This window comes from Eulemur rufifrons, chromosome 28 (genome assembly GCF_041146395.1).
Source record: "Eulemur rufifrons isolate Redbay chromosome 28, OSU_ERuf_1, whole genome shotgun sequence".
Taxonomy (NCBI): domain Eukaryota; kingdom Metazoa; phylum Chordata; class Mammalia; order Primates; family Lemuridae; genus Eulemur; species Eulemur rufifrons.
The window spans coordinates 43,280,244-43,293,463 of NC_091010.1; the positions used below are offsets into that span (position 1 = coordinate 43,280,244).

A 13,220-nucleotide genomic window follows, 5' to 3' on the forward strand; every position below is an offset into this window, starting at 1 on the left:
CACGACCAAGTGGGCTTCATCCCAGAGATGCAGGGGTTGTTCAACATATGGAAATCTACAAATGTAATTCACCACATAAATAGAAGCAAAAACAAAAACCATATGATACTCTCATTAGATGCAGAAAAAGCATTTGACAAAATTCAACACTCTTTTATGATAAAAACTCTTAACAAAATAGGCGTAGATGGAACCTACCTAAAAATGATATGAGCCATATATGACAAACCCACAGCCAACATCATTCTGAACGGGGAAAAATTGAAAGCACTCCCTCTTAGAACTGGAACCAGACAGGGCTGCCCACTGTCCCCATTACTTTTCAACATAGTATTGGAAGTCCTTGCGAGAGCTATCAGGCAAGAGAGCAAAATCAAGGGAGTCCAAATAGGGAAGGAAGAGATCAAACTCTCACTTTTTGCTGATGATATGATGTTTCCGTTCGACAGACAGCCGCATCTTCTCGCGCAGCGCCAGCACCGTCTCCGAGACACCATGGTGAAAGTGAAGGCTGGAATAAACGGCTTTGGCCATATCGGGCGCCTGGTCACCAGGGCTGCTTTTAACTCTGGCAAAGTGGATATTGTCGCCATCAATGACCCCTTCATTGACCTCAACTACATGGTCTACATGTTCCAGTACGACTCCACCCATGGCAAGTTCCATGGCACGGTCAAGGCAGAGAACGGGAAGCTTTTCATCAATGGCCATCCCATAACCATTTTCCAGGAGCGAGATTCCACCAAAATCAAATGGGGTGAAGCGGGCGCTGATTACGTTGTGGAGTCCACTGGTGTCTTCACCACCCTGGAGAAGGCTGGGGCTCACCTAGATGGGGGTGCCAAAAGGGTCATCATCTCTGCCCCCTCTGCTGACGCCCCCATGATTGTGATGGGCGTGAACCACGACAAGTACCAAAACAACCTCACCATCGTCAGCAATGCCTCCTGCACCACCAACTGCTTAGCCCCCCTGGCCAAGGTCATCCATGACAACTTTGGCATCGTAGAGGGACTGATGACCACAGTCCATGCCGTCACTGCCACCCAGAAGACCGTGGATGGCCCCTCTGGGAAGATGTGGCGTGATGGCCGTGGAGCTCTCCAGAACATCATCCCTGCGTCGACTGGCGCTGCCAAGGCCGTGGGCAAGGTCATCCCCGAGCTGAACGGGAAGCTCACTGGCATGGCCTTCCGAGTCCCCACTGCCAACGTGTCGGTGGTGGACCTGACCTGCCATCTGGAGAAGCCGGCCAAGTATGACGACATCAAGAAGGTGGTGAAGCAGGCGGCAGATGGCCCCCTCAAGGGCATCCTGGGCTACACTGAGCACCAGGTTGTCTCCTCCGACTCCAACAGTGACACCCACTCTTCCACCTTTGATGCTGGGGCTGGCATCGCCCTCAACGACCACTTCATAAAGCTCATTGCCTGGTACGACAATGAATTTGGCTACAGCAACAGGGTGGTGGACCTCATGGCCCACATGGCCACCAAGGAGTAAGAGCCCTGGACCACCAGCCCCAGCCAGAGCGCAGAGGAAGAGAGAGGCCTCAGCTGCTGGGGTGTCCCTGCCTACTCAGTCCCCATCTCACTGAGAATCTCCCCTCCTCAAGACACAGTTTCCATGCCACAGCCCCTGAAGAATGGGAGGGGCCTAGGGAGCCCCACCTTGTCATGTACCATCAATAAAGTTCCCTGTACTCGGAAAAAAAAAAAAAAGTTCCCCAGCACTCCAAAAAGTAACCCCCACCCTCCCCCCCACCCCAACTCCACGCCCACCAAAGCTCCCCTAGAAGGGGGTCCAGTCGATCTGGAAAACCCCCAGGATTCAACCATGAGACTCCTGGAATTGATTAACGAATATAGCAAAGTCTCAGGCTACAAAATTAATATACACAAATCAGAGGCATTTATATATGCCAATAACAGTCAATTGGAAAACCAAATTAAAGACTCAATACCCTTCAAAATAGCAACAAAGAAAATAAAATATCTAGGTATATACCTAACTAAAGAGGTAAAGGACCTCTATAAGGAAAACTATGAAACACTGAGAAAAGAAATAGCAGAACTTGCAAATAGAGGGAAAAATATACCATGCTCGTGGATCGGAAGAATCAACATTGTTAAAATGTCTATACTACCCAAAGTGATCTACAGATTCAATGCAATCCCTATTAAATTACCAACATCATTCTTCACAGACGTAGAGAAAATAATTATACACTTTGTATGGAACCAGAGAAGACCCCGTATAGCAAAAGCAATTTTAAGCAGCAAAAACAAAATGGGAGGTATTAATTTGCCAGACCTCAAACTATACTACAAGGCCATGGTTCTTAAAACAGCCTGGCACAAGTACAGGGACACAGACCAGTGGAACACAACAGAAAATCCAAATATAGAACCATCCTCATATAGTCACCTAATTTTTGACAAAGCGGGAAAGAATATACTCTGGGGACAAGAATCCCTATTCAATAAATGGTGCTGGGAGAATTGGTTAGCCACTTGTAGAAGACTGAAACAGGACCCACAGCTTTCACCTCTCACAAAAATCAAATCACGGTGGATAACAGACTTAAACCTTAGGCGTGATACAATCAGAATTCTAGAAGAAAATGTAGGAAAGACTCTTACAGACATTGGCTTAGGCAAAGAATTTATGAAGAAGACCCCCAAGGCAATCACAGCAGCAACAAAATAAATGAATGGGACATGATTAAATTAAAAAGCTTCTGCACAGCCAAAGAAACAGTCATGAGAATAAACAGACCACCTGCAGAATGGGAAAAAATTTTCGCATACTACACATCAGATAAAGGACTGATAACAAGAATCTATTTAGAACTCAGGAAAATCAGCAAGAAAAAAATCAAACAACCCTATCAAAAAGTGGGCAAATGACATGAATAGAAATTTCTCAAAAGAAGATATAAGAATGGCTAACAAACATATGAAAAAATGCTCAACATTCCTAATCATCAGAGAAATGCAAATCAAAACCACAATGAAATATCACTTAACCCCAGTGAGAATGGCCTTTATCAAAAAATTCCAAAACAACACATGTTGGCGTGGATGTGGAGAGACAGGAACACTCCTACACTGCTGGTGGGACTGCAAACTAGTGCAACCCCTGTGGAAAGCATTATGGAGGTATCTTAAACAGATTCAAGTAGACCTGCCATTTGATCCAGCAATCCCATTATTGGGCATATACCCAAAGGAAAAAAGGTCATTCTTTAACAAAGACACATGTACCCGAATGTTTATAGCAGCACAATTCACAATAGCAAAGATGTGGAAACAACCCAAATGCCCATCAATACATGATTGGATTAGTAAGCTGTGGTATATGTATACCATGGAATATTACTCAGCTATAAGAAATAATGAAGATACGACATCTCTATGGTTCTCCTGGAGAGAGTTGGAACCCATTCTATTAAGTGAAGTATCCCAAGAATGGAAAAACAAGCATCACATGTACTCACCAGAAAATTGGTTTCCCTGATCATCACCTAAATACACATCTGGGAATGACACCAATCGGATATCAGACTGAGGTGGGGGGTGGGGGAGGGGATGGGGATATGCCTACACAATGAGTGCATTGCGCACCGTTTGGGGAATGGTAACGCTTGAAGGTGCTGACTCGGGAAGGGGGGGTGGGGAAGGGAGGGATATATACCTACATGATGGGTGTAACGCGCACTATCTGGGGAATAGACACTCCTGGAGCTCTGACTTGGGGGGAAAGGCGGTACATGGGCAATGTATGTAACCTGCAATTCTGTATCCCCCATAACAATAAGATGAAATTAAAAAAAAAAAAAAAAGACCCCAGGTACAAAATGTTTAGCCCTCATTTTTATAAGGATTCTTAAAATTCACAGAAAATTTTCACAGCAATAATATCCCTTTTGATTCTCTCAATTACCTTTACCTAAGGTACAATTGTCCCAGCTTAAGGATAAGAAAGCAAGGCCTCATAGATTGGCCAAGGACATGGTATCTGCATGTAGTAAAGCTGACCCTGGAACCCATAACCCCTCCATCTCACATGCTTCCCTCCAAGCAAAACAGTCACTTCAGGAAAATTCAGCATTTACTGAGTGTGTACTATGATGTAATAGTCAATGATTTACTCTAATCAGTGACTTTCAAAATAAACATTGAGTTAATCATTGCAGCACCAGGTAACTAAAATAGGGGTTAAAAAAGTTTGATTTTATAACATTTAGAACTTTCATGAACCCAAGTCTCAGTGAACTCTATCTAGAACAAAGAGAAGCAGTAATTTAATGTCTGGTTCATGTTGCTTTAAACCTTAAAAGAACCATACTCCCTTATTTTGCCTAAAATAACCTCGATGGCTCTCTTTAGATCATTCACTTTATTCCCTGCGTGGTGGGTGTCTCTACTTTCCTCTTTTCTGCCATCATGCTCCTGTCTGGTCCTTTCTCTTTTTATAGAATGACAGAATTATAAATAATTAGTGACAGAAAGAATCTCAGAGAACCTGTAGCCTAATCCCTTTATATATATATATATATATATATATATATATATATACATATATATATATATATTATTTCAGCATATTATGGGGTTACAAATGCTTAGGTTATGTATATTGTCCTTCCCCCGCTACCCCCTGAGTCAGAGCTTCAAGCATGTCCATTCCCAAGACGGTGTTCATCACACTTATTATGTATGGGTATACCCATCCCCTCCTCCCCTCTCCCATCTCCCCGACAACTGATGAATGTTATTCCTATATGTGCCCGTAGGTGTTGATCAGTGAAACCAATTTGATGGTGAGTATATGTGGTGCTTATTTTTCCATTCTTGGAATACTTCGCTTAGTAGAATGGGTTCCTACTCTATCCAGGAAAATACAAGAGGTGATATATCACCATTGTGTCTCATAGCTGAATAGTACTCCATGGTATACATATACCACATTTTATTAATCCACTCATGTATTGATGGGCACCTAGGTTGTTTCCACATCTTTGCAATTGTGAGTTGTGCTGCTATAAACATTCGAGTGCAGATGTCTTTTTTATAGAATGTCTTTTGTTCTTTTGGGTAGATGCCCAGTAATGGGATTGCTGGATCAAATGGTAGGTCTACTTCTATCTGTTTAAGGTATCTCCATATTGGTTTCCACAGAGGTTGTACTAGTTTGCAGTCCCACCAGCAGTGTATGAGTGTCATATTTCTCCACACCTATGCCAACATTTATTGTTTTGTGATTTTTTGATAAAGGCTATTCTCACTGGAAATAAGTGATAGTTCATTGTGGTTTTTATTTGCATTTCCCTGATGATTAGAGATGTTGAGCATTTTTTCATATGTTTTTTGGCCATCGTTCTATCTTCTTTTGAAAAGTTTCTGTTCATATCCTTTGCCCACTTTTTGATAGGGTTGTTTGATTTTTTTCTTGATGATTTTTCTGAGTTCCAAATATTGTTTTTAGACTTTTCTATACTGGCCATTCTCACAAGGGTAACATGAAATCTCACTGGGGTTTTAATTTGCATTTCTGTGATGATTAGTGACGTAAGCATTTTCCCATGTGTTTCTTGGCCATTTGTCTATATTCTATTGAGAAAACTCTGTTCATGTCTTTTGGCCACTCTTTAATGGGGTTATTAGTTTTTACTTACTGACTTGTTTGAATTCATTGTAGACTCTGGATGTTAGACTTTTGTTGGTTGTATAGTTTGTGAATATTTTCTCTGATTCTGTAGATTTCTGTTTAGTCTCTTGATTATTTTCATGCTGTACAGAAACTCTTTAATTGCCCCATTATTATTTGTTTATTGTTGCTGTGTTTGCCATCTGGGTCTTACTCATAAATTCTTTGTCTCAGCCAATGTCTACACGAGTTTTTCCTACTTTTTCCTTCTAGAAATTTTATGGTTTTATGTCTTACATTTAAGTCTTTAATCTATGTTGAATTAAGTTTTTTTAATATTGCAAGGGAGGGAGGGATCCTATTCAATTCTTCTGCATATGGCTATCTAATTTTCCAAGCACAATTTATTGAATAGGGCATCCCTTTTCCAGCATATGTTTTTGACTGCTTTGTGACAATTCAGTTGGTCATAGCTATATGATTTTATATCTCAGGTCTCTACTGTGTTTCATTGGATTATGTCTCTACATTTATACCAGTACCATTATGTTCCGGTTATTATGGACTTGTAGTATAATTTGATGTAATGTGATGTTGCCAGATTTATTGTTATTGCATAAGTTTGCTTTGGTTATTTGCACTCTTTTTTGGTTCTGTTTAGGATTAATTTATCTAGATCTGTGAAAAGTGACATTGGTATTTTGATGGGAGTGGCAATGTGAGAATTAATTGCAATCTGTGTACCAATAGCCTGGGAGTTCATTGATAAGTGGCAGCTATGACTATCACCACCACATTTATGTATAACATTCAAATATATTTGAATCTATGTGTGGTAGTATAAAAACAGTGAAAAATACAGTGATAATATCAGTCTGAAACGGGCACAAAATATGGACCAAATAGTGACTTCTTTTGCTGTTATTTGAATCTTGCTTCCATTTCCCTATGCCAACTGGAACAATACACAACACTGTATCTACTTTTCCATCTATGTCTGACCTAGTACTCAATCATAGATTTATTTCTCTTTGTTGTATTCTAAACAATAATCTTTTCACATACCTGCTTTAAAAATTTTCAAGAGCTTAACATTGCCAGGTATGAAAAAGATATGTCACAAACTGGCCACAAGCAATTCTTAGAGCCTCATTTCTTTCCATTCCTTCCATCCAGTTCCCCACATCCCAACCATTACTAACTATATCACTCTCCAAACAAATTGGCAATTTCAAGTTTTATCTCAGACTCCAGGTCTTCTGCTATCTGGAATAATCTTCCCGTCTGCTCTGCCTGCCAATAGCCTATATATCCTTCCAAATTCAGTTCAGACTTCACTTATTCTATACAAACTACTTTGAGGTGCTCAGGGCATACAATTCACATTCTTATCTGTTTTCCACAACACTCATTAATGCTACTACAGTACACTTCACATGAAATTTAAATTATTCACTTTCTCACAGACTGGAATACAAACTCTTATGGTAAGCCCTTAGATCTATCTTGTAATACGCACAGTGACAAGACAAAAGGCAGGCCAGCAAACCATGTGAAATGAATAGGAATTTGAGTCACACTCATTATGCAACAGGGAACTCTAAAATACAGAAAGGAAGACAAGGAGCAGCGCAGCAGTGGCGCCTGTTCAGATTATCCCTGGTCGTGGTACATAATATTGAGATCACAATATCAAGTGTTGCTCGATATTTATTTTCTTAAATAATCAGAAGCAAATATCTTATTTCTCTCTCTGTTTCAATTACTTCTGTGGGAAAGGTCCTTTAGCCTCTAATTTTCCTCTTGCTTCTTCCTTGGAATGTGCTGAAAATTCTCCATCTCGTCCTCTTTCCAGATCCATTCTGTATTTCCTTGCCTTTGTGCCTAACTGTTCCCAGGAAACTCACTTCTATGGACTGCATTAACCCAGAAGTTAGTTCCCTTCTGGGTGCTGAGTAAATTCAGAAGATTAGATGCTGAGAAGGTCAGAGTGTCTATTTCCTCAATCCCACCCTGCCAGGCAGCAGTTTTGGCAGTGGCTGTGTTCCTATCTATATAGATGGTTCTCCTACATCCAGTCTCTCCTGGCTAAAGGTCTGTTCACGTTCCAATAACACCCTCCTTCCCTTGTCTCTTCTGGCCCAGGATGGTAACATCTCCCTGCTGATGTTAGTCCTGAGTACTTTACAATGCTTTGTTTCTTCCCTTATCCTGCCCACACCTCTGAAAACAGTCTCTTCATTAAACTCACTTTAATTAAACTTTTTGAGTGTGCCCACCTGTTTCTTTCCAGGGCCCTTAAAAATCAATGGAAGAATCGCAAATGTTACTTCCTGAAAGAAAATTTCCCTTACCCTCCAACTTCTCTGGCCCTGCCTCCTGGAAAAACACCAGAGTCAGGAGCTCCTCTCTTTGGGCTCACACAGAAGCCCCGATCACAGCATTTGTCACACTGGAGTCTCATTGCCTGTTAATTTGTTTTCCTTTCTCTTAGAGGGAAGATCTCTTTCTTGTTCACACTTGGATCCCTGGATCTGAGCATAGCATTGCTATATGTAAGGTGTTCAGTAAATTATATTGAGTGAACTGGCTTCTTGGGATAAATTAGAAAAGCTTTTCTAGAACTGGACCGCTAAGAGGAAATCTTGAGGACCTCAGTGGGGGTCAGGAAGCAGAATCAGTGAGTACAGCCACCAATTCAATGAGAAACACCCAGGACTTTGGGAGTGGTGCCTCTGGCCTCATACAAATGATAATCTGTCCATCCCAGAATACCCTCCACTCAAAAGCCCTTCCTCATCTCACTTAACCCCTCATGTACAAATAAAAAGAAAGCTTGCTTGCCTGCTGAAAAAGGCATGAAGTAGTCACTCTTCTTAAAGTTGCCACTTTCATCTAGAAAGTGGCCAGGGTCAAACTGCTCTGGGTTGGGAAACTCTTTGTCATCATGTAGCACAGAAGACAGGTGTATTAATATGTTTGTGCCCTGATGGAAAGAGAAACAGATAAAGCAGATCATAAAGAAGGTCATGGAGCTTGAAAAAAAAAAATAGACATCCTTTATCTAATCCTTTTGTTTCATAAAAGGATATTGAGGCACAAAAAAAGGAGAATTTATTTGCTCCATATCACAGAACAAATTATTGACCACACCCAATAGGTATTAAATCACATAATGGCCAGTCCAGGCCCCTGTTCTTTGATTGCAAGGCCATCTTCACCAGTGTGTAGTCTGACACCACCATGTATTTGCAGAAAAACCAGGAAGCTCCCTGGAGCACATTGCTCTTGGCAAATAAATTGCAATATTGTCTAAGAGCGCTGATACCACTGAAAATCCGGCTCATTCCCTTTAGAACAACCAACTATGAGGCCTTCCTCAGAACTCAGTAGTTTAGTGGCCTCATTCTGAAAATCTTCAATTTCTCATCAAGATGAGAAACTGATAAGTATCGCCTCCTTCTGCTATGTTCCTTCAACTGAATTTTCACATATTCTTGTGGAAAGGAGAGAGCATTTTCAATTTCTAGTAAGTTTTTCTGAAAATCAGAAATAATAGTGAGTTACAGTTTAGTTTTCAGAATCAGTCAAATCTTTCTCTCCACCAAATGAAGCTCTGTGACCATAGCTAAGTTGTTTAGCATTTCAATGCTTCATTTTTATCACTAGTAATATGTAAACAACATATTGGTAAGATGAGATAATGCAGGAAATACTTTTTTATGCAAAGATTACCACATGTTAAAATGCTCCACAGAAAGAGGTTTCATTACTGTTATGATGATAATGATTGCATTCACAATAGTTTGGGATCTTAACAAAGGCCATACTTTTACCAAGTAGCAGAGACCAATTTTAAATCCAGATATGTCTGAATGTGTTCTGGCATACTGCATGGCCTCTCCAAACATGAGGTAGTTCTCATTTCACAAAATCCATAGGCCAAATGCATAAAATGTCATATCCATGTGGACAAATGAAAGAGAAAAAGAAGAATCAGCCCTTCCTGACCCTCTTCCTAGTAACCCAGCTATTCCGGTGATTCATTTCCTGCTTGGGTGAACTTAGAACACATCCTCAGCATGAAGTACAGGAAACTTGTATGTTCAGCCCCAAAATGAGCTTCCAATAAAGTTAAGTTGTGAAAAAACACTTCTGGCTGGTGGGGCCATCTGCCTCTGGCGATGACACAGTAACTGCGTTGGAGTTGCCCTCACAATTAAACAAATAGAAATCTGAAAAACATATATAACATAAGAGTTTTTCTTCATTGCACAAGAGGCAATCCAAGATTGCACCATTTTACTAAAGAGAAATTAGGCCCCATAAGCACCCTGGATTTCTGACTTGGGAACACATTCCTTCCACTATGTGGGGTAGTGAGGGACAAGCAAAGTGGTGTTACTTTCAAGCTAAGAAAACAGAGATCAAAATTTGGCACCTAGAATTTGTAAAAATTCTAGGGTACAGGACAGGAGGAATCCACAAATAGTGAGGATTTCAAAAGTGTGCAAGACTCTTCTCTGTAAGCCCATGGCTGTGGGTTGGGTGGCACATATACAGTCGGAAACTCCATGAAGCCTACTAGAGTATGACTGCTGGAGAGTTGAGAACTGAAGATAAATACCAGATGTTGTAAAGGAACAGGTGCAGCTGAAGTTCCAACCCAGCCAGGACAGAGTGAACTTTCTTGTAACCTCAGATATTCTGTGCTGACCTCCAAAATTCCAAACTGTTGGACTGAGGAACCCCATCCTGGACTAAGGGCCATGCCCAAAGACCAAATTTAAAATTGAAATTAACCCACAATGACAAAGAATTATACTAAGCCTAACAGAATGATAAACATCTGTCCGTAATACAACTGCCTGCTAAACGAAAAGTCAAAGCCTTTTAAAGGAAGATAGCATAATCCAGACTCCCGACAAAGCATCATTCAAAATGTCCAGCATACGATAAAAAATTATTAGACATGTAAAAGAAAGAATGTGACCCAAAATTAGAGAAAAACAGCCAATCAATTAGAGAAAAACAGACCCATGAAATAATAGATGGTAGGATTATCACACAAGAACTTCAAGGTAGGAATAATGAATATATATTTTCCCTACCTCAGCTCTCCAATCAGCCATTTCTGTGAGGACCCCTGGGAATTTCATCTGACGATGTAGTTTACAATCAAGATTTCTGCACTAGTTGTGCTCATTTTAAGTGGGTATCAGCAGGTCCAAGGCATGTCAGAAAACAGAACTAAAGAATATCTGCATTGTAGCTATAATATGCATCTTGATGAAAAAGAAAATGAAATGACTTGACTTTAACACCATAAAGAAATGAATTGTCTTGAATTATTACCTATCAAGGCAAATCATGACTTGCAGCAAATGACATGATAAGCTTTAAAAATGAAGAAAGGCAGACCTACAGAAAAGAAATCAAAGATCTAGAAGAAATGCTGGAAAGAAACATTCTTCTTCTCAGAGACAGATTCTATTCCTGGAAACAAAAGCCCACGATCATTGGATGAGAGCCTGAAAAGCTAAAAGAAATATCATCATCTGCAGACAAGAGCTGACAGACACAACACCGAGAATCTCCCAACTATGATTAAACTCTTGTTTACAGATATAAATCCACAGGCAGTTGATCATCCTGATGGAGCATTTGACAGGGAGCATTTGCTCCCTGCTCTCCATGCACAGGGTTCTGCTTCCCCTGACACAGGAGGATTCCTCGCCTCTCTCCTCAGACAATCCCTTTGCCTTCCAGCCTCTCCTCCACATTCACTTCCCAATCTCAAGGTTCCCTTGGCTACAAAAGAGCTATTCTTAAAATTAAAAAGGGAGGTTTCTCCTTTCCCACAACAAAAATTTGAGTCCCTCCTCTTCTTAGAACCAGTCACATCAAGGCCTAGTGTCCATGGGTCGGTCCAGGGGAAGAAAGGTCTCTGTGAGGAGCCTCACCCCCAGGTGTGATCCCACTGGGCTCCTCAGCCTTCAGTGCATGAAGGATTTGCAGACAAACTCAGGTCAGGGCATTGGAATCAGGATAAACCACCTGTCCAGCCTTGGTCCAGTGACCACTCTGGGAAAGGAGTTGGGGCTAGACAGGAAGTGGGGCCTTTCCTAGGATTAGTGATGCAGTGGGGAAGCTCATCCTCTTCTAGTCATGGTGGAGTAGCTTCATCAGTCCCACCTGCCCATGGGTAACACTGCTTCAATCTGGAGAAAATACTGACAAGAACTCAGTTCATGGAAGTCTCTGGAGAGTGGCCCAAGACAGGCATATTCCAGAGGGGACACCTGTGAAAAGGGACTACATGGATTGAAGTCTCTGAACTCACAGGTTTTCAGCAACACATGCTCCGTGAGTGGTTTCACCAGTGCTCTTTTTCGTCTTGATTTTATTAGAGTTTTCAGGATAGCTTTACTGAAGAAAAGTTATTTAAGTTATTGTCATTCTATTGTGCTATCTAGATAATATAAGTAGTAATTTTATGGAGTATTTAGTTGTGGCAAGACATACTTAACATAAAATTATCCACTTTAGTGATTTGTATTGTACCGTTTAGTAGCATTAAGTACATTCACAGTGTTATGCAACCAACAACACTATCTCCAGGTCTCTTTTCATCTTACAAAACCGAACTTTGTATCATTAAACAATAACTCCATATTCTCAAATACTTCCTGTCCCTGACAACTGCCCATATTATAACCCACAGAGACATTCTGTTACCATGAATTTGCCTATTCTAGGTAACTCATAAAAGTGGAATCATAGAATATTTTGTATAATTATGACTGGCTATTTTCTCTTCATGTAATATCTTCAAGTTTTATTCATGTTGTAACATGTGTCAGAATTTCCATTGTCTTAAAGCCTGAATAAGATTCCATTGTATGTATATACCATATGTTCCTTATCCCATTGCTTAGTCCATGGACACTTTAAATGCTTCTACCTTTGTATTCTGTGAATGCTGCTGTTATGAACAGTGGGGTAAAAATATCTCTATGATACCCAGCTTTCATTTCTTTTGGGTACATACCCAGTGTTTCGATTGCTGGGTCATATGGTAATTCTCTAATAAAGTTTTTGTGGAAGCACTACACTATTTTTCACAGTGGCTGCATCACTATACATTCCCACAAGAAGTGCATAAGTTTCCTGATTTCTCCACATTCTCATCAACATTTACTATTTGCTGAATCTTTGAAACAACCATCCTAATGGGTAGAAGGTGGTGTCTCATTGAGGTTTTGATTTGCATCACCATAATAATCAGTGATGATGTGCATGTTTTCAAGTGCTTAAGCCATTCTTTATCTTCTTTGGTGAAATGTTCATTCTAGCACTTTGTACATTTTTAACAAGTTTTTGTCCTTTTTGTTGATGTTATTGAGTTGTAGAAATACTTTATATATTTTGGACATTAACTCTTAAAAGATACATGACTCCAAATATTTTCTGCTATTCTGTGGGTTGTCTTTACACTCTTGATAGTGTCCTTGGATGTAGAAAGTTAACTTTGATGAAGACCAATGTATCTATCTTTGCTTTCATTC

The 13,220-nt window shown here is 40.4% G+C and overlaps 1 protein-coding gene across 2 annotated transcripts; it reads left to right on the forward strand.

Annotated features, from left to right (window-relative positions):
• The first annotated feature begins 446 nt into the window (after positions 1–446).
• LOC138376036 (glyceraldehyde-3-phosphate dehydrogenase-like) lies at positions 447–1,602 on the forward strand. 2 transcript variants are annotated; one of them, XM_069459991.1, is made up of 2 exons: positions 447–624; positions 679–1,602. In XM_069459991.1, exons 1-2 carry the CDS (start codon positions 496–498, stop codon positions 1,501–1,503), a joined length of 954 nt encoding a protein of 317 aa, XP_069316092.1. In that variant the 5' UTR covers positions 447–495; the 3' UTR covers positions 1,504–1,602. The 2 variants fall into 2 exon arrangements, with proteins under 2 accessions (XP_069316092.1, XP_069316091.1); XM_069459990.1 differs by having other exon boundaries at positions 447–1,602.
• The last annotated feature ends 11,618 nt before the right edge of the window (positions 1,603–13,220 follow it).